We start from the raw sequence: 21,039 nt of genomic DNA on the forward strand, positions 1-21,039 counted from the left end.
AAAATATTTATGTTCTATTAGTATAGTTTTTATTTGATAAAATTGTAAGTTGGAAATTATTATTATTTGTGGGTACAGTTTATGATTTCCATATAATAATCAAGTTACAATACTATCTAAATTGATATGTAGTTTTACTTACAAAGTAAGTGTGTTGTATTTAGAATGACTTGTCGGTGTAGGAGTGATTTGGTGATATTTGGAATACTAATAAACTTACGATTCTAAATTTATATTTCTATTGCATTGTTTTGAAATTAAAATTGTTTTTTTTCTATACAAAAAAATTAGTATAATTTGAAGAATATTTTTTTAAAAAATTATACAAATCTGGTTGTAAACTGTGGAGATGATAAATATACAATTCCGAACAAACTGAAAATTCGGTTATGAAACGGATCCGAATAACCATAAAACAAAATGAATTCTAGAAAATTTTACCCAAATTAAACCAAAAACCGAACATTATACTCAAAATAAAATTATATATTCAAAATATTAGTTATATTTTAACTATAATTTTATATCCAAAAAATACCAAATAAAAAATTACCAGAAAAACCTTAAGTTAGTATTTAAAATACATGTCTCACAAAAAAGTCTACATTTTTTTTTTGGTAAATTTTTTTTTTGGTGGTCAACGTAATCATAAAATTTTAATTATGGCAATCACAATACTTTCAGTAATTTATAACTTAAATTACTAATCAAATAAGTTTTAAAAGAAATGTTTAAAAATAAGAAATTTGGTCGAAATACTGATAATTGATGACACGTCGTGTTGTTGTGTCTTCTTTCTGGGCTTTGACTAATTTGGGCTTCTTGTGCTGTAATATTTGGCTATTAGAATTTAGAATTTAGAAACATAAAAAAAAAGTTTCCCTTAAGACACAAATACTTTGACAAAGGAAAAAAACGACCAATTTTAAAGCAAACAAAAAACAGATTCAGATCTAACAGTCTGAATTTTGATGTTCTTTCTCGGTCTGAAAAAAGACCCATTGCATGCGTATGCATATCTGGAAAAAAACCCATAGTTTTCTTCACTGATCTCAGTCTAATCTCTCGACGTTGAAAAACTTCTGCAATTTTTTCAAAGTGAGACAGATAAAAAACACAAACGTCTCCATCAATCACGGTAAACTGGATTATCCAGCCTCCGTAGTCATCATCGTTCATGATACCATGCAATAGCAGGTAAGTATCTCAATGAATTAAAAACTATACCTCTTGGTATATACGTGACATCTCTGATATACATGGTGCTTTAATCTTTTCGATTTTAGCTATACCCCCGTTTATTTGTTTTAATTTATAAGTAGTAAGTTATTCTAGCCCAATTAACCTACTATCACTCTGTAGATTTTGGTTGATTTGCTAATTTCTCAAATCAATGCTTCACTTTCACAGTTTCACATGAGTGAGTTGGTCAAGAAGTACGAAATAATCAAATCAATGGTGCCGATTATAAAAAGGAAAAAAAAAAGAACTTCCACATCTGTCATCATATTCTGTAACAAATTTTTTGATGATCTTTATTTGGAAGTTGAATTAATAGTCTGTTAAAAAAAATCTGGTTCAAAATTACCAGACTGTGATGAATAGAAGAAGAAGAAGAAGAAGAATGGTTAGTGAGAGAGAAGCAAAGCTTCCATGTGCAGAGATTGGTAGAAAAGGGTATGAATCTGGTGGAGGTAACATACATACATTCATCACCATTAATGTAAACTTTTCTCGGAAAGGCCCAACCTTGCTTGAAAGTGAATGTCTTTTGATCGTTTTTAAAAAAATCTCAGATTGAACATTCCCTGAACGCCCAAATTCTATTAATAGTTCATTCTAAAACTTGGTTCAATAAAACATTACAGTATCATCTGCATAGGAAAAAAAAGATTTAAGCATTTGATTAGTTTTTTTAACGTCGTCTTTTTGTGTTGAGACCTTTCATGGTTAGAATCTTTGAATCTGACCTGCAAGAAAATATTGGTAATGTCTTTTCAGTTTAGGAGATATAAGAAAGAGTTTTGAATTTGACTTACATGACGTAGTTCTTTTTGTTTCCGCAAAAACATGCACCAGATGAGCAAGCAGTTATGATGTTGTAGTAGAAAGATGAAAAGGAGACACAACAGCTTGGTGCTTTCTGGCTAAAAACTGTGAATATGTGCAGGTTACATTCCATGTATCCTTCAGCATTTGTAAAAATTAGTAATAAGTTATTGTAACTTTTATACTTAAATGAAATGCAGATTAATACTTAGGCGTGAGTTTGTAGAGGATCGAACATTGATACTTTTGAATCATCATTAACATCAAACCTTGTTGAGTAGGTCTTCCATGAATGAAGAACCCTCACTTGCACCTTCTAAGAAGTCTTGTAAGGCTTTACGTCTCGGAGGTAAGGCTAAGATGCAGCCATTGTTTTTTTGCTTGATAAGAAATGATTTTTGCTTGATGAGTTATGAATGTGTTTGATGTTGGATTATTTATAGTGGTCTAGTAGTTTAGGGTATCATATAGAATGGTTTTGATAGAGTCGTTGATGATTGCGAGATTTTTGGTTATAATTAGGATTAAATTATGAATTTGATAGAATTTTCAATCAATGTTGATTGATACTCAGGGAATTAAAGATTATGCAAAGAGATTTGAGGGCGGGATTGATTGAGAAGATATTGTGCGAATAGTTACCAAAAATTCCGAAGGAATATTCTTCAGTTTGATTGTTGAGCTTGACAATATTGGGCTTATGGACAATTTAAAAAACTGTATCATGCTAATATGGCCGAAAATGTATTAAACTGGCCCAAACAAAGGATGAAACCGGGTTTTTAAAAAAAAACACGCGGATCTTAGTTGTTTGGATCAGATAATTTTTTTTAGGATTTTGGACACATTTGCCCTGTTCAATTTATCGAATCCTCCTCCTTTTAAATGTATTCAGTGGCAATTGCTGTAAATACATGAAGGATTTCAGGCATTTTTTAAAATGTATTCCTCTTTTAATTATAAGAAGATACCAATTTTTAGACAGTTTTTTTTATTTTTGTCGTTTTATAAGATTTTTCAAACTTTTGTACATAATATTGTATTAATTTAATAATTTATGACTACTGGATTTTAGCAGTATAATTTTTTAATAGGCTGAAATTTTATAAAAAAGGTAAAATATTTATTGTTTCTTAATTTTTGTGTTTCCAAATCTATTTATTTAAGATTTTCACAGTTTTGTGTACTAATGTGTAGAAGACTCTGTTGGTGTGTGAGGTGTGATTCAGCCTAAATTTTGAAAGGCCGAGTTATGAATGAAGCCCATTAATGTGTGTACTTTTGGACTCCGGTTCAAGTTTAAAACTTCTCATCACAGAAAAGAAAACGATTCGGTCTCATTTTCATTTTCTCACACTCTCCAACCTCTTTTTTCTTCTCCAGATCTTGTGCTCGAGTGGGTGACTGCTGTAACTGTAAGTGTAGCTATTGCATAACTATTTTGTTGTTTTCAGCTTTGTTCTGACTCGTTAATCGTCACTGTTGCCATAACTCTAAGCTTTAGCGGGTTTCTTTGTGTTAGTTTGCGTTTGCGTTTGGAGCGTTTTTTATTGCGATAGGATAATGGAAGAGAAATGGTATGTTTTGCTCTGTGGCATCCTTTTCTGTGGTTTCCTTGCCTGTAAAATTTAAACCCTATTCTGTGGTTTTCATTTTTTTTTTTTACTGAATTTTGAAAGCAAAATCGGTGGTGAAAGTTTGAGTAATCGAGGTGTTGCGAACAAGGACAAGATCAGTGAGTTGCCTGAAGCTTTAATTCTGTAGATATTGTCTTCACTTCCAACAGAAACTGCCATAACCACGAGTGTTTTGTCTAAAAGTTGGAAATCTCTTTGGAAGGTGTTGCCAAATCTCAATTTTGATTCTGATTATCATTATCGCCATAGATATTTATGCAAATCTTTGATATCACATAAAGCTCCGGTTTTAGATAGTCTGCATTTGAGAGTTGAAGATGAGAGTGATGCTTCGGATGTTGGGATATGGATTGGAATTGCTTTTGCACGCCATGTGCGAGAATTGGTACTCAGTTTTCCATTTGAAGATGAAAGCTCAGTAAGATTCCCCAGTGTTTTGTGTAGTTGTAATGACACACTAGAGATCTTGAAACTCAAGTTTTCAATTCACCTAGACCTTCCTTCTCGGGTTTGTTTCAAGTCCCTTAAAGAGTTGCACCTTCACTATGTACAATTCAAAGACGAAGAATCTGTTTCAAACCTTTTATGCGGCTGCCCTAGTCTTGAAGATTTGGTGTTGCATCGGATGAGAAAGTACGACCATGTGGAAACTTTAACTATTGCGGTGCCGTCATTACAGAGACTAACCTTACAAGATTTTTCCTATGGAGATGGTGATGGAGGCTATGTGATAAATGCTCCTTTGAAATACTTGAACATCTATGGGTTCAATCGCCTTGAATTTTGTCTGATTGAGAATGAGCCAGAGCTGGTGGAGGCGCTTATCACCAATGTTTCTGATGTAGCCAATGAGAACATTCTGGAATCTCTAACTTCAGCCAAACATCTTTCCTTAGACTTCTCACCCTTGAAGGAGGTAATTTTTAGGTTTAAGATTTTCCTTGTGTTTTTATCTGCAATTGGTCTAACAGTTTCAGATTTTCCATGTGTTTTTTTATCTGCACAGATTAAGTATCCTACTGGTAAAATCTTCAATCAGCTTCTATCTTTGGAGCTACATACAAACAAAGAAGAGTGGTGTAATCTTCTTTCGCTCATGCTCCCTAGTTCTCCTAAATTGCAAATCCTCAAGCTCATTGACGTAAGCCATTACATTAGTCAACTACCTTTTTTCCCAGTGCTCTTTCAGTTTCAGGTATTTTACTGATCTTATATATTACATTGATCTCAGTCAAGAATGAAATATCTTGATAAAGATAAGCTGGTGGACCGGAAATGGAATCAACCAAAGTGTGTACCTGAATGTTTGTTGTTCCATCTTGAGATATTCGTGTGGACAAGATACGAATGGCAACGAGAAGAGGAGCATGAAGCTGCCACATACATCCTTAAGAACGCAAGACGCTTGAAGAAAGCAACTCTCTCCACATACCCCATCGAATCTAAAGAGCTCGAGAAGTTGGAAAAGAGACGTGAAATGCTCAACGAGTTGGCTAGTGTGGTCAGGGCTTCAAACTCATGTCACCTCCTGTGTGAAGCTGATACGTACTCTTTCTAGTTAATTATTAGGATATTTTCCTGTTCAATTAGGATTTCTAATTTGTAGATTTATAAAACTGTTTAGAAGAGATGATGAATGCAAAAGCCAATTTCGATTTACTTGATGTATTTAATTCTTACAAATTTAGTCACTCACTCTGTTAGGGTTCAGCAACACATAAAGAAGCGATGAAGTGCCCCTACTACTAACAATATATCTCCAAATTATTGGTTTTCTCAAATGCTTTGGCAAAGTGCAAAACTGCAAATCAATCTACTTCACATGAGTTGGGGTTCTTAATAAGAATCTAGCACCCATATATATTTAATTAATGAGGTATATAGCAATGTTCTAACCAAAAGATGCATTAGAGTTTCCAAAAATACCTTTGGCATTTTCAAAGCAACAAATGAATATGGCCCATGTCTTTGTTTGTGTGTTAGCAACTTAGAATTTAAAATATGTTCACCAAAAACTCTTTTATTTTGTGTGTTAGATGCAATATTCTAAAAAGCGGCTTATTTTAGGGGATTGAGGCAATCGTCTAAGTTTTGTTGTGTATTTAATTTAATTTTATTTTCTAACTATATAGATTAAAAAAATTTATAAGTCTAATGTCAATATATATATATATATATGATATATATTTTCTATTTATTAATTCACATTTCTAATGGTTTTTGGTGTAAACGCTTAAACCATACCCCAATCATCACCTACTTACGACCTGAGGCAGAATATTGTCGATTTTAACATCGCCTTTTGAAAGAAAACACCATCATATACAAAATATGTGTCAACGATATTATAGACTCACTAGTTGACTATATTCAGTTTAATTCTTTAATTTTGGAGTTCGATCTTATAAACTTACACAATCACAATATACAGTAGAGCTGGGATGAAAAATCGAACCAAAATAACTGAATCAATACTTCGGGTGTTTCGTTCGGTTTCGGTTAAAGGTCTTTAACCGATCAGTAATATGGGAAACTAGTGTTTTGTCTAAACAGTGGAGATCTCTTTGGAAGGTGTTGCCAGATCTCAATTTTAATTCTGGCAATCACCAAACATTTTCAGAGGATGTTTGCAGATCTTTGATATCACATAAAGCTCCGGTTTTAGATAGTCTGCATGTGGAGGTTGCAGATGAGAGTGATGCTTCGGATGTTGGGATATGGATTGGAATTGCTTTTGCACGCCACGTGCGCAAATTGGTACTCAGTTTCCCATTTCAAGTTGAAGGCTCAGTAAGATTTCCGAGTGCTTTGTGTAGTTTCAATTATACACTAGAGAGCTTGACACTCAAGTATTCAATTCACCTAGACCTTCCTTCTCGGATCTGTTTCAAGTCCCTTAGAGAGTTGCACCTTTACTATACACTATTCAAAGACGGAGAATCTGTTTCAAAACTTTTATGCGGCTGTCCTAGACTTGCAGATTTGGTCTTGCATCGGATAAGAAATTACGGTGTGGAAACTTTAACTATTGCGGTGCCATCATTACAGAGACTAACCATTGAAGATGGTCACTTTGGAGGTGATGGTGGCTATGTGATAAATTCTCCTTCTTTGAAATACTTGAACCTCAATGGGTTCAATAAGCTTGGATTTTGTCTCGTTGAGAATGCGCCAGAGCTGGTGGAGGCAATAATCACCAAAGTTTCTGTTATAACCAATGAGAACATGCTGGAACCTCTAACTTCAGCCAAACGTCTTTCCTTAAGACTTATCACCCTTATAGGTATTACTTACATTTAAGTTTTTGTCTGCAACTTGGCTAACATTGTTTTGTGTCATAATCGCTACTGCCTGATGATGCCCAGATTAAGTTTCCTACTGGTAAAATCTTCTATCGGCTTCTATCTTTGGAGCTGCATACAAACAAAGAAGAGTGGTGTAATCTTCTTTCGCTCATGCTCGATAGTTCTCCTAAATTACAAATCCTCAAGCTCATTGACGTAAGCCATTTCATATTTAGTCAGCTATTCTCTTTTATTTTATTTTATTTTATTTTTTCTTTTTCTCAGTGCTCTTTTGAGGTATATTGATGATCTTAAAAATATTACATTGATATCTCAGTCAAGATCGTATGTTAATAAAGATAATCTGATGGACTGGAAATGGAATCAACCGAAATGTGTACCAGAATGTTTGTTGTTCCATCTTGAGACATTCGAGTGGACAGGATATGGATGACAACTAGAAGATGAGAAAGAAGTGGCTACATACATTTTAAAGAACGCAAGACGCTTGAAGAAAGTAACTCTCTCCACAATATTCCTCGAACCTAACGAGCTCGAGAAGTTGGAAAAGAGACGTGAGATGCTCAATGAGTTGGCTAATGTGGTTAGGGCTTCGAATTCATGGCACCTCGTGTGTGGACCTACTCTTCTAGTTAAGGCTAGAAGAAATGTTCTGATTGGTAACATGATTTACTGAAGTTGAGTTGCAAAGAATATTATATTTCGATGTAACTTGCACTAAAGATTATATGGTAAAAACAACAGTTTGGTGTAATAGATCGTTGTAAAAATATGATTTATTAATCTTATCAAAATTATTGACTGATGACATTTTTGTGGTAGACATTGCAATATGTATTATTTAATTATAATTATTAAAAATATTAGTGAATATATTTCACAAAATTATAAAAATAAAATATGAAATAATAAAATAATTTTAATATACACAAAGTTAACTAAACTTCTTTGTTACATTGCAAATTAAAAAAGTAACTACATGCATGCCATAATATTTACAATCTTATCATATTTAGATCTATGCCTATTTAGGAAAATATAAAATAACAAATTAAAAAAAGTTATTAAATAAAAGAAAACAGTAAAAATTATATTTATTGATATATGAATTAAATAAAACAAAAAGAAAACATTTTTTTTTGGTATTATATAACTGAATTTTTATTTTTTTATTAAAAAAATAGATAACTCAATTACCACACTTAACTCCCTTCTTTATATGGTATTAAGGAGCACATCTGGAAGGTTAATTAAGGCTCCCTCAAAAATAAAGATCCTTTTGTGGAAAGCGGTCAGCAGAGCTATCCTAGTAGCAGATAGGTTGGCTACTAGAGGCATTAAAATGGATATGCGTTGCCAAGCCTGTGAACTGAATGGAGAATCTACAAATCATGTTCTTTTCTCTTGTACAATCACTAGACAAATTTGGGCGCTCTCGGGTTTCCCTTGTCCAGAAGGAGGTTTTGAACAGAATTCAATTTACCAGAATATGCACTCGGTATTACTGATGGGGGAAAACACAAGATTGGATTCCGAGGTTAGTAGAACTTTTCCCTGGATCTTGTGGTACTTATGGAAAAACAGGAACAACCTCACCTTAGATGGTATGGTCTATTTGGCAAGGGACCTGCTGGTTAAAATCAGGGAGAGTTCAGATGAATGGTTCCAGGCTCAAGAATTGGAACAAGATGAAGAAGATAATAGTAAAACTACCATGCCAGCTAATAGATGGAGACCTCCAGAGAAACCTTGGCTAAAATGTAATGTGGCTTCCTCTTGGGATAAGGTTTCCACCATTTCGGGAGCGTCATGGGTTCTAAGAAATTCTGAAGGATCAGTTTTAATCCACGGCAGAATCTCCTTTGTCTCGGTAGTTTCTAAGGATGACACAAAAATTCAAGGTCTCCTGTGGGCAATAGAAAGCATGAGAAGCTTAAAGGTGTGGAAAGTTCTGTTTGCTTTGGAATCCAAGATTTTGGTAGGGGCTATTACTCGTCCTGATGCATGGCCAAATTTCAAGTCTCTATCGGAAAAACTGGGTCTGGCTTTGTCCTCCCTTCTCGCGTGGAGAGTAGTCCTGGAAGTTAGGGAATCTAATCTTGGCGCCTTTCTGATAGCTAGAAGTGTCATAAGGGAGGAACGAACGCAATCATATATAGTTGTTGGCTATCCTTTTTGGTTACAGAATCTATTCGAAAATGAGAAATGCATTACGCCTGTGTAATGTTTCATTCTGTTGATGATTGCCTTCGTTCCTTTCCTCTTTTGTTTTGTGATACCTCCTCTACGTTTTAATATAATGAATCATTCAGACGAAAAAAAAAATCACACTTAACTCATGAAAATTTCAATGATGTTGAATAATGTTTTGAGGTAACAATTTTACAAAGGATATAACTCAAAATTGTAAGTCAACCATAATACATTGTAACTCAAACTCAACTTTAGAATTTTTAGTTTGTTGTTGATTGGTAACATTTTTGAATAATCTATGAGTTAAGTCCATAACTCAACTTAACTCAATAGTAACTTATGTTACCGATCACAGCCTAATTATTAGGATATTTTCCTGTTCAATTAGGATTTTAAGTTTATATAACTGTTTAGAAGAGATGAATGGAAAAGCCAGTTTCGATTTACTATATGTAGTTAACAGAGTTCAGGAAGCAGTTCAACAACACACAAAGATGGGATGAAAGTGCCCAAACTACTAAAAATATATGAAAGAATTACTCAGATGTACTCCAAAAGTTGGTTTATTCCTCATATCTAACAATTTTCTAATAATTGCTCAAATGTTTAGTGTTGTGGGTGTAATTACAATTTACCCCTTGGATTTATTTTTTTTGATTTCGATTATAAAATAATAAAAATACACATCAGCAAATTAAAATACACGTCATCTTCTATAATCCACGTCACAACCCAAAAAAAAAAACTTAACGGCTGAGTTATAGTTTTTATAGGAAAACCAAAGGTCTTATCGATTCATATGACGGCTGAGTTATGATGTTTTGTGGCTGAGTTATCACAAGAAATAATCTGAAAACAAACAGTTGATTTATATTACTTGACGATTGAGTTATAGTATTTACGGGAAAATGAAAGGTCTCGTCGATTCATATGACGGCTGAGTTATAATGCTTTGTGGCTGAGTTATCACAAGGAATAATCTGAAAGCGGAAAACAAAAGGTCTCGTCGATTAATATGACGGCTGAGTTATAATGTTTGACGCCTGAGTTATTGCACAAAATAAAATAAATGTATTACAATAATACTACATCGGACAAGTTTTTGCATTGTGCCCAACTTGTTTACATCGAGAACATGTGTTTAGCTCATGGCTTAACGCGTTCAATCCGTAGTCATCAAAAACAAGCTTCACAAGCTTGTCGTGTGTTGTTTTTGCATCTATATGCACAACTCTACACCCTCTATTGTCGGCGTTAAATACATATTTGTGTTTCTTTACCCAATTACCGGAAACAATAATTACCGGAACTTGATCCATGAAAGAAAATGAAGAACAAGGTGAAGAAGAAGTAGAAGAACAAGGTGAAGAAGAAGGTGAAGAAGAAAGTAAAGAAGAAGTAGAAGAAAGGTGAAGAAGAAAGTGAAGAAGAAGTAGAAGAACAAGGTGAAGAAGAAGGTAAAAACCATGTAAATAGTTCACTTATTAACCAGTTGAAGAACAAGAGTCGAATGAATGACCATTCATATTTCCGGAAAAGAAAGATGATGACATGGAATGCTGACATGGATGATGCGTCCGACGTGGCAAGTCAGCCATCAAACAAATTATAACTCAACCTAAATATAACTCAACCATCAAACAAATTATAACTCAGTCACAACATGAATAACATTATAGTAATTAAAAAGCAAAAAAATGGCTGTCAAATTCAGCCGTTTCATCAACTGAAAATATGTAACTCAGCCGTATCGTTTAATAAGTCAGCGGTAACTGAATAATATTCTAGTAATTAATCTTTTGCTACTAAGTCAGCCGTAAAATGGCCGAGTTGTAAAATAAGTCAGCCTATCATAACTCAGCTGTAACTACATCTCGTAAGCCAGCCGGAAAAAGTTAATTCAGTCGTGTCGTAGTGATAACTCAGCCAAAATTTTGACAACTCAACATCGTGTGAAAACTCAGCCGTAAGGACGGCTGAGTTATATTATAACTCAGCCATATTTCAATAAGTCAGCCGTAACGCTTGGCTGAGTTATGCTATAAGTCAGCCGTCCGCTGTTACTCAAATTTTTTTCCATAAATCAGCCGCAACATACTTATAACTCAACATATTTATTTCTTTATTTTATAAGGAAGTGTGAGTGAAGAGATATTGTTCTTTAAAAATTTGAAAAAGTGATTTGATAAAAAATGACTTTTAACCTCACATACTATATTTTACTTTCACGGGTTTCGTATGATGAATTTTTGCGGATTAAAAATCTTTGAACATGTTGCGTGATCCGCCTAGCTTGGCGGATTTGGACTATATAACCAACACTTAAATTATTAGTTTATTTCATATACTATAGATTTTCTTCTTTTTTTTGTCTTTCATATTCTATAGATTTGTAGTTATAGTTTGGAAAATTAACTTATAAATTATTTAGTCTATGAACTACAAAATATTACACATACTACAACACATTCTTAATATTCTTCTTAATATTTAAAAAAAAAATTGTATACACATAAAAATATACGCTAACATAACCTATAGACATATACCTCTGTTTAATTATAGAAAACAAAACTAAAAGTTTTAAAATTTTATATTCTATCTAATAACAAATTTAATGTAATTATGTTCTAAACAGTATAAAACGTAAGAAGAAGAAAAAACATTCTAAACAAAATTATATATTAATTAGATAAATTTAATTAATTGAGAATTTAAAAACTAAATAAATTAAAAATTATTATTTAAAATATATTAATTTATAATTTAGTTTCGCGGTATACCGCGGGTGAAAACCTAATCTTCTGTAAAAAATAACCCCATCATAAACTACTAATATATGTGCCTAGGGGTGTCGAACCCTTAACCTCAAGGATTTTTTGGCAAGTCTAAAGCCATTTTGCCGCTTTAATAATCTTGTTTAGTGTAAAAGTTTTCTCTATTTCAATAGTTACTGGTGGCAAGTGCCACCACAATCCACAACGTGGGTCCGCCACTGGTTGTGGTATGTTCTATGTTGTGCCACCAGTTTAGACCATCTCCAATGGTTTTCTTTATTTTTTCCTCTATAATAGAGAAATTCTATAATAGAGGTGAGTTTTACTCCAATGGTCCTCTATTCTCACCTCTAAAATAGAGATTGTTATTTTTTTAGAGGAATATTTGTAAAAAAAAAAATAGGGTTCCTCTATAAATAGTGGAAAAAATAGCAATCTCTATTTTAGAGGTGAGAATAGAGGACTATTGGAGTAAAAATCACCTCTATTATAGAAGTAAAATTAGAGTATCATTGGAAATGCTCTTGATTACTTGATCTTTTGGTATATGATGTGATATTTATTTTTAAATGCTATTTTGAATATCATTTTTTAATTGATAATCTATTTTGAAATTCATGTTTCTGTATTTTCTACTTTCTAAATATACCACAGTAGGTTTGCATTTATGGGCGAAGTTGTCATGTGGTTTCTATTAAATATATATGTAACCACTGGAAAACTTTCTGATAGGCGATAGCCCATTTTAACATTTTATGAATAAATATTTTGAAAGTTTGCTAGTGAAATTGTTTAATGTTATATAATTGTACGTAGTTCTAAATATTTATCCATTCGCAATGATTAATTTGTTAGCTTTTTCTTTTGACAGGCTTTTTGGTAGCTAATGTAGATATCTTTAAGCGACATTATATTAGATCTTTTGAGTTTTCAACCCAAAATTCTTTCTAAAAAAAGAAAAAAAAAACATGTAGCATAGAGAATATTGAGATGGGTCGATAAGATGACTTCGGTTATTTTTATTGTAAAAGAAGATGGCTTCATATTTATTGCGATGCATGTGGTGATGAAAGTCAAATATGTCACCAATATATTAGGTAATTTATATGTGAAGATATTATCGGGAAAGCTCTTGTTGAGTTAATGCTCTCAAGTAGCTTGTCCATGCACGACGAAACTTGGGAGAAGATCCTATGCATTCGATTTGGGATGTGTACGTGATTCTTTGATCTCAATGCCATCTCTTTCTCTTGTGGCCCGTATATGATCTTCCTTTCTATGGAATAAACATACTCTGTCCATACTAAAAACCAACAAAAATCTAACAGAAATACATATATAAATTAATTTGTCTCTAAGAATAAAAGGACAAAGTTTGTATCAGCGTTGGAAACATCAGGTATCATCTAGCCAAAAAGTTTGAAAGATTAATTTTAAGAGATTTTAAACAAAGCATTATAGAAAAATATAGTAAAGCTTTTAAGAATAAAATATAACGTGCGACTTTTCTTCTATAAGAGAATGTGGCCATTCACTATTATTATTACTATAGTTTATTAGCCACAACAAAATCAACTTCATATATCCGACAAAGTTTTTGGGAAAAGAATGAACATTTTTCAAAACTTGCTGCCAAATTGATATTGTTGGGCAATCAGTTGATACACATACTTATCACAAACGCCTCATCATCATGCAAATCAAAAGCAATTTTATTCGTATCTCACTTTCATATACCCACCTTCTAGATAATCTAATCCTAAGCGGACGATGTAAGTGGTTAACATGTGTAAGCATTAAATGTGATGTAGGGAATGCTTACATTTCCAATTTCATTTTGACTTTTAGGTGATTAAATTTTTTGTTGACTTTTTTTGCTTACTAACTTCTAACTACATTTCCCTTCTTGTCGCCACGATCAAAGGACGGGAAAGTACATTTCTATTATTGTTTCAACAAAATTTGGAAGAGCGTAGCCAACTTTAAATTGATTTTGGACCACACTAGCTACCTTTTAAAGTATTTGTTACTGTAGTACCTTATTAAATTTGGATCATATCAACTTCCAACTAATAAGAATGTTTTAGTTGAAAGAAAAATATACTTCCAACTAATTTGGGCCACGTTAAAATCATGGGCTTGTTGATTAGAGTTACCCAAAAATAAATAAAACAAATATAATTTGTTCTCTTTTTGTTGACTTTTATTTTTTTGTTTGAAATGGCAAAACTTATAACAATACATAACCCTAATTTTACTTTATTTTTCAATCAGCAGCAGCATTGTCGCACTTATTGGCTTCCTTTGAGAAATCAGAAGGGAAAACGAACAATGGCTATGACAGATCTTCCACGTGATCTGTTGGAGAGTATAGTCTCTAGGATTCCGTACGAGTCTCTAAGAGAGTTGCGATTTACTTGCAAACTGTGGAACGTTTTATTCAAAGATCGAGGATTCATAAAACAACGCTTCCACAAAGCAGCAAGAGAAGTGGTCGTGATGGCGTTTTCATGTGTTAATTTATTCAACTTTTATTTGGATGGGGATAACAACTTTGACGGGCTTGAATTCAAAACATTACATTGTGGTATCAGCTATCCTAACGTTATATCTGATATGTTTTACTGCGACGGTTTATTGTTGTTACGAACCATGGAAAATAAAAAGCTTGGGGTTTGGAACCCGTGTTCGGGGAAATCCAGGTGGATCGAACTTATGTATCATATTCATTACACGAGTGGCATATTTGCCCTTGGATACCATAAAGACTTGTGCGATAGCTACAAAGTCTTGAGTATTTTGGATAATCCAAAACCAGAGTTATATATCTATGAGTTCAACTCTGATTCATGGAGGTCTCTTGATGACGTCATTCTCGGCTGCATGATAAAATCTCGTGGGGTGTCTTTACACGGGAATACTTATTGGATTGCTTCACAAGTCAAAGACTTTTTCCTACTAAGTTTTGATTTCACAACAGAGACATTTGGACGTCTAAATCTTCCACTTCAGCGTCTTGGCTATGAAACTTTGGCTCTATCAGTTGTTAGGGACGAGCAGTTTTCGACTTTGCAACATAGTTTGGGTACAACAAAGGTGGAAATTTGGATGACTACCAATGATAAGATTGATCAGACCAAAGTCTTGTCGTGGACCAAGTTGCTGGCAGTGGATTTGAACACTTATGATAAGCGTACGTTTACGTGTGATGTAAGTTTCTTCATCGACGAAGAGCGGAAAGTCGCCGTATGTTGGGACAGAGGAATAGTGCACACTTTAGGAGAGGATCATCGCTACCAACATATCCCTTCTAATGGATTTGGAGAAGCTATGTTCCAAGGTTGGTTCAAATTCAACCTAAAAGGAGAGAATTAATTAAGTAAAAACAGAACGTAATTTCTTGCGCATCTCATTTATCTTTTTTTTTTCCTATTTAATTTTTTTCTGTTGTCACTTTTCATCTCCTTTGATTTTTTTTTAAACAATTAAATGAATTTAAGGCCTTGATTGGAAGCACTCAAAGTGCGTATTTGAAGAGTTAAAAAAAAAGAATTGTTGATGTTACCAATCACACTTATTTTCAGTTGTTTGCGGTTTTGTATAAAGTGAAAAAAAGTTCATTTGCGTTTTTCCAAACAGGATAAATTAGTCATGGACCGCTTTCCTTTTTTGAACCTTCAATTATCCAGCGGATTGTTAAAAACGCACTTGTATAAAATAAAATATTTATTTATGTTTATTTTAATTTATGATTTGAAAAGAACTAATCAACATTCTATATACTAATAATTTCCCTGTGTTAAACTTGTTTTTAATTTAAAAATTGTTGAATGACTTTGTAAATCATTTACTTTTTTTATTTATTTAAATAATCTATGTCATTATTTCTTCATATATGATAAAAAAATCAGTTTTAATTTTGAAGGAAAAATTTATAAGAATAAAAATGCAAAAATACACATGTAAATAATTTGTAAATAAAATAAATAAAAAATATAAATAATTTTTTTGTAATCTAGTTTACTTAAAAACAGAAATTTTTGTTTTAAAGAAACACATATGTTTAAAAAAATTCTAATTAACAACTGAAATTTTTTTTTATTAACAATACCGCTAATAGTTTTTTCACCAATCAAACATTATTGTGTACCGCTTATTCAGCATAAACCGCACTTGTCCTGCAAAAACTTTCATCCCGCACGTACCGCAGTTAAACCGTACTACACTATCATATTATAAGTTTTGCACTACCAAATCCGCCGTTACCATTCAGACCCTATATTTATCTGATTCTCTTTGTTCATATAGTATATAGTAGTTGGTGTTAGAATCATATATTAATATATTTATCAGACAGACCCCATTGTCGATTTGATCATCAATGGTATGATTTGAGTGACGACCGATGATAAGATTGATCAGACCAAGATCTTTTCATGGAGCAAGTTGTTGGCAGTGGAATTAAACACTTATTATGACCATAGGTTTACGTGTGATGTAAGTTTCTTTATCGACAAAGAGAATAAAGTCGCCGTTTGTTGGGACAAAGAACAAGTATACATTTTTGTAGAGGATCATCACTATGGAAATCTCAATTTTGGAGGATATGGATGCGAACCTCTTTTTCCAGCAGTTATGTTCCAAGGTTGGTCCAAATTTAACCTGCAGGTAGTATCTATAGACTATAAGAAAGCATGTCAAATTCGGTTTACAAGAAAAAGAAAAAAGCATGTAAAATTCCGGGTAGATGAAAGATCGGAAATATGTGACAAATTCTCGAAAATCTTTATTTCACTCGGAAATAAGTGACAACTTCTGGTTACTAGTACAGCATGAGTGATGAGTGTATGACGGCCAAGGAAAAAACTTTACAAAGATGAGGATAGAAAATAATAGAGAAAATAAATTTGTAAGCAATGAGTCTGAATCATTTCCTTCGATACAAATCCTACACCACCATCACATGTTTCCGGAGGCTAATCATTGTCACAGAAGATAAACCAAACCACCAAGAGCAAAAGGTATCGAGTATTCTTTATGTAATTACATTAGATGAACGCAAATACATTTGCATTTCTGTGCTAACCTGGTTCAACACATAGTAGATTTTGAATTGATCTGGGTATTGTCGGTAAGACCCTCCAGTTCTTTCTGAAAACAGAAAAGTATTAATTCACATGACATTAAGTGTTTGAAATAAAATGTGAAAACGCAAAACTTGTTCTCCAAGCATAAGAATCAACTGGTGAGAAGCGTTATACCTTTAAGAGAATGTCTTCGTATGTGATATTGGCGTAAATGAGGTGCACCTTTGTCTTGTCTGTTGGGTTTTCTAGAATTGCTCTATCGACCTTCACAAATACGAAATAAAATGCGTTTTCAAACAGATACATTGGTTTCAAAAACAACATTAAACGCAAATGTAATCAGACTTACTTGGAACATAGGGGTGATGCCTGAACCTCCAGCAAGCATTCCAAGTTCCCTAAACTGACCAGGTCGATACTTGAACCTACCTGACAAATAAAAGGTAATAAAACAACAAAAGTTTGAGATTCAAGAAAAGTAAATACTAACATGTTTGATCAGCTAAGCACAAAGTGTTTTTAGATTGTCTAAGAGTGTCCAAAAATGAATAAAATGTCTTCAAGTAGAGATTTAAGACATATTTTGATACTCTTTTAAGACACTTACAATTAAATAATATTAGAATTAACTATAGAAAATTTTGTAGACACTCCTCAAATATAACTGATGGAGGTGCTCTTAGGTCCCTTTACGGCGTAACGACAAGATGGTCTCTAACACGCATCTCCCCGAAATGATGAGACATCCTTCTTTGTGGATACATCTAGTGGACAGCATTTTTCGATTAAGTTAAAGAGAGAGAACAAACAAATCAAAAACCAAGTGAAGTTGAGAAGTGTTTTGAAGCATATACCTTAACGACAAGTTCATAATGCCTTAGGTTTGAATCTAGTGTTGTTGGGGTGTATGGCTTAATTCATATCAAACCGCCAAAAGACATAAACGGTTCCTCCTTCCATCAGAGCCCTGGATTTGCGATTTCAATAGATCTGAGATCTTCAATCTAGGGTTTCAATCCCAATCATGGAAGAAGCTTATTATCGTGATGTTTTTGAGGTGCTAAGCACAACTGTAATACCGATTCTTCTACGTATGGCAAAGCGTTGTCTTCGTCGTCGCAGATCAGGTACGTTTGATCCTTCTCTCGAATTAGAATTTAGAATTGGAGTAATCTAGGAACTCATCAGCTCTGCTTCTTCTAGGACATCTTTCTAAGCGGGTAACTCAAACGGCAAAAGCTCTTGGAACTGACGAAAACACTGCAACATTACTCCTCCTTCATTATCATTGGGATGTGAAGCTCCTTATCTCTCATCGACCATGCTACTAGAGACTCAGTCTTGCCACTCATCATGTGGCTCGTCCTTTGTCGTTGAATCTCAATGCTGCCGTTCATGTAAGTCTATCTTTCTTGTCTTTAATGTATGTAGTTTTGTGTGACCAAGTCATTTTTTGGTGGTAATGGTAGAATCAGAGCTGGTGGTACTGGTACAACCATATTCATCACAACATCCATCAAAACCCTCTAAAACCCAAAATCTAAACCTACAGTCTACAAATGAGCATGTTCATAAAGAAATGTGAATGTAAATTTACCTTGAGGGCTAGGTAAGTATCGTCATAGTAAAATATAAGTGGTATGGTATGTACATTTTGTGTACTACATAAATATTTTTTAACCATTTTAATGCAATTATTTCTTTAATTTATGTGTTTATGAGAGATGCATCTATAAGATTTTTAAACATATATGATTTTGTGAAATCGCATGGACTTATATAATGTTTTGTAGGTTTATAAAGTAACTTAAAAAAATTACAATTATTAGTTTATCTTAAAAAAAAGATATATTTATATATATGTATATACTAAATTAATTTTATAGTTTATATATCTTTAGAGCATATAGTTTTAGTATCTTTTAAAAACATATAATATATATATATATATATGTATTTATCTTAATTTAATCAGCAATAAGCTTATATGTGTGATGTATCTCAACAATATAAATTTCAGAAATCCACTTTTTGTCACTATTAGCTTTATCACCTGAAAACCACAAAGTTCTCAACTTCTCATGCTATTCAAAGGTAAATATCACAAATATAAGCTTCTTTAACCATTTAATTTTATAATCTCATAACTCTATTATATATAAGTAACTACAATGTGGTCTACGGAACTAACTACACATATTACATATATACTCAAATAATCTATAATACGTACGTTGAGCAAAAAAAAAAATCATAATATCCAACTTTGTAGATTTATTACACTTTACCTTTTCCATCGATCTTCTTCTAAGATTTTAGAATTTGCAATTTCAGTATTCTCATATATATATAACTCAAATACTCTATACTAGGATTTCACCCGCGGTACACCCCGAAACTAAATTATAAATTATTGTATTTTAAATAATAATTTTTAATTTATTAAGTTTTCAAATTCTCAATTAATTAACTTTTGTCTAATTAATTTATAATTTTGTTTAGAATTTTTTTTGGAATATTAAGAATGTGTTATGGTATGTGTAATATTTTGTAGTTCATATACTAAATAATTATAAGTTAATTTTCAAATCTATGATTACAAATCTATAGTATATATGAGATAAACTAATAGTTTTATTGTTGGTTCTATAGTCCAAACCTGTCATGCTAGGCGGGTCAGACAACATGTTCAAAGATTTTTAATCCGCAAAAACTCATCATATGAAACCCGTGAAAGTAAAAATTAGTTTTAAATATGTTGAGATCAGTGCGTTGAGATAAAAATCTCGGCCATAGATCCTCCTCCAAGATCGAAAATCAATTCGTTTATTGATTAGGATGATTGTTTAGAAAATTTGTGTATGGAGAAAATATTGTTTTGTAAAATTAGAAACTTAATATTAATTAAATTAATTATAAACTTAATACTTAATGTTAAAGAGAGTGGTTCCAATTGTTTTGGAAATTTATTTAGGATGAGAAATCTTGTTTTCAAAAATAGAAACTTAATATTAATTAATTAAATAAATACATAATAATAATTAATGTCAATGGCATACTTGTAAATAGGTGTGAACTTCAGGATTTATTTCATAAATGTCTCAAAAAATTTATATATAGATACTGATAGGTATTTTATAGGAAGTTGGTGAACATATAACATGTTCCCAAAAAGAGTCTCCGTCTATTGTGTCGTGCAAGCAAAGGCACTACTATATCATTGCCGGGATGAATGAAATCAACCTATGCTAAGCAAGCTCTTTACCGAAATATCCTTATTACGAAAAAGTTAATTGATTATCATACTTGTTAATTAGGTCGAAAAATGGGAATAACGCATAAAAGTATATAATATAACAAAAAGAGTTGATGAGTTAAATCCCTTTATTAATAAAACGAAAGTACACAACATATATTTTGTAGACTTTATATTTTTCATAAATGGTTATAAATGGTTACAAATAAGTTATAGATATGTTATAGATTAATCCATATATTAATGAGTTACACCTAAATATTTGGTGCAACCTTAATTGGGAATATTCCAAATTGATAATTGATATATTAATGGTAACAAATAAAATCATGGATATTCCAAACTGTATTTTAGGAAGATTTTAGTCCTATATCAAGTTGTTTCCAAAGATCTTTAAACACAATATTACAAATTTATTTTCCACAGATTTTATTGATAAACCACAACGTTCAATAAAAATTAGGACTTGTGTTAGAGCACGGATTGAAATTTCTTTTATTTATATTATAATTTTAAGACTTACATACTCTAGCATAGGTTAAATTTGTATATACTCTAACACGGAAGCTGCTGGACCACTCTAGTACGGGTTAATAATTTTATATACTCTAGCACGGGCTAAAATTAACAATATAAAACTTGCATAATAGATTTACATTACATGAGTGATAATTACCATAAAAATTATTTGCATGAGTTGCATCTAAATAATATTCTAAACAATTACACACATAT

General features: G+C 32.4%; 3 protein-coding genes, 1 long non-coding RNA gene and 2 pseudogenes across 7 annotated transcripts; 5 read left to right on the top strand and 1 right to left on the bottom strand.

Moving 5' to 3' along the window:
- The first annotated feature begins 896 nt into the window (after positions 1 to 896).
- Positions 897 to 3,033, top strand: LOC109125096 (uncharacterized). 3 transcript variants are annotated; one of them, XR_015596909.1, is made up of 5 exons: positions 897 to 1,197; positions 1,592 to 1,694; positions 2,080 to 2,170; positions 2,250 to 2,398; positions 2,624 to 3,033. It is a non-coding gene; the product is annotated as an uncharacterized LOC109125096 (long non-coding RNA). The 3 variants fall into 3 exon arrangements; XR_002037717.2 differs by having other exon boundaries at positions 913 to 1,197; positions 1,411 to 1,694; XR_015596910.1 differs by having other exon boundaries at positions 913 to 1,197; positions 1,411 to 1,694; positions 2,331 to 2,398; positions 2,624 to 2,896.
- Positions 3,034 to 3,242: 209 nt separating this feature from the next.
- On the top strand, positions 3,243 to 5,345 carry LOC104780725 (FBD-associated F-box protein At3g49020-like). Of its 2 annotated transcripts, XM_087510408.1 has the most exons (6): positions 3,243 to 3,464; positions 3,572 to 3,626; positions 3,729 to 3,888; positions 3,980 to 4,602; positions 4,693 to 4,827; positions 4,918 to 5,345. In XM_087510408.1, exons 4-6 carry the CDS (start codon positions 4,312 to 4,314, stop codon positions 5,242 to 5,244), a joined length of 753 nt encoding a protein of 250 aa, XP_087366534.1. In that variant the 5' UTR covers positions 3,243 to 3,464; positions 3,572 to 3,626; positions 3,729 to 3,888; positions 3,980 to 4,311; the 3' UTR covers positions 5,245 to 5,345. The 2 variants fall into 2 exon arrangements, with proteins under 2 accessions (XP_087366534.1, XP_087366533.1); XM_087510407.1 differs by having other exon boundaries at positions 3,247 to 3,464; positions 3,729 to 4,602.
- A 212-nt stretch (positions 5,346 to 5,557) lies between these two features.
- LOC109132512 (FBD-associated F-box protein At3g49020-like) lies at positions 5,558 to 7,667 on the top strand (annotated as a pseudogene).
- A 543-nt stretch (positions 7,668 to 8,210) lies between these two features.
- Positions 8,211 to 9,215, top strand: LOC147946006 (uncharacterized). The gene has a single exon (XM_087509452.1). It carries the CDS (start codon positions 8,211 to 8,213, stop codon positions 9,213 to 9,215), a length of 1,005 nt encoding a protein of 334 aa, XP_087365578.1.
- A 5,077-nt stretch (positions 9,216 to 14,292) lies between these two features.
- LOC147946007 (putative F-box protein At5g47300) lies at positions 14,293 to 15,336 on the top strand. Its single transcript, XM_087509453.1, has one exon. It carries the CDS (start codon positions 14,293 to 14,295, stop codon positions 15,334 to 15,336), a length of 1,044 nt encoding a protein of 347 aa, XP_087365579.1.
- A 1,493-nt stretch (positions 15,337 to 16,829) lies between these two features.
- LOC104783925 (NADH--cytochrome b5 reductase 1-like) lies at positions 16,830 to 19,345 on the bottom strand (annotated as a pseudogene).
- Between the last annotated feature and the right edge of the window lie 1,694 nt (positions 19,346 to 21,039).

This window comes from Camelina sativa, chromosome 4 (genome assembly GCF_030686135.1).
Source record: "Camelina sativa cultivar CO46 ecotype springtype chromosome 4, ASM3068613v1".
NCBI classification, from domain to species: Eukaryota; Viridiplantae; Streptophyta; class Magnoliopsida; order Brassicales; family Brassicaceae; genus Camelina; species Camelina sativa.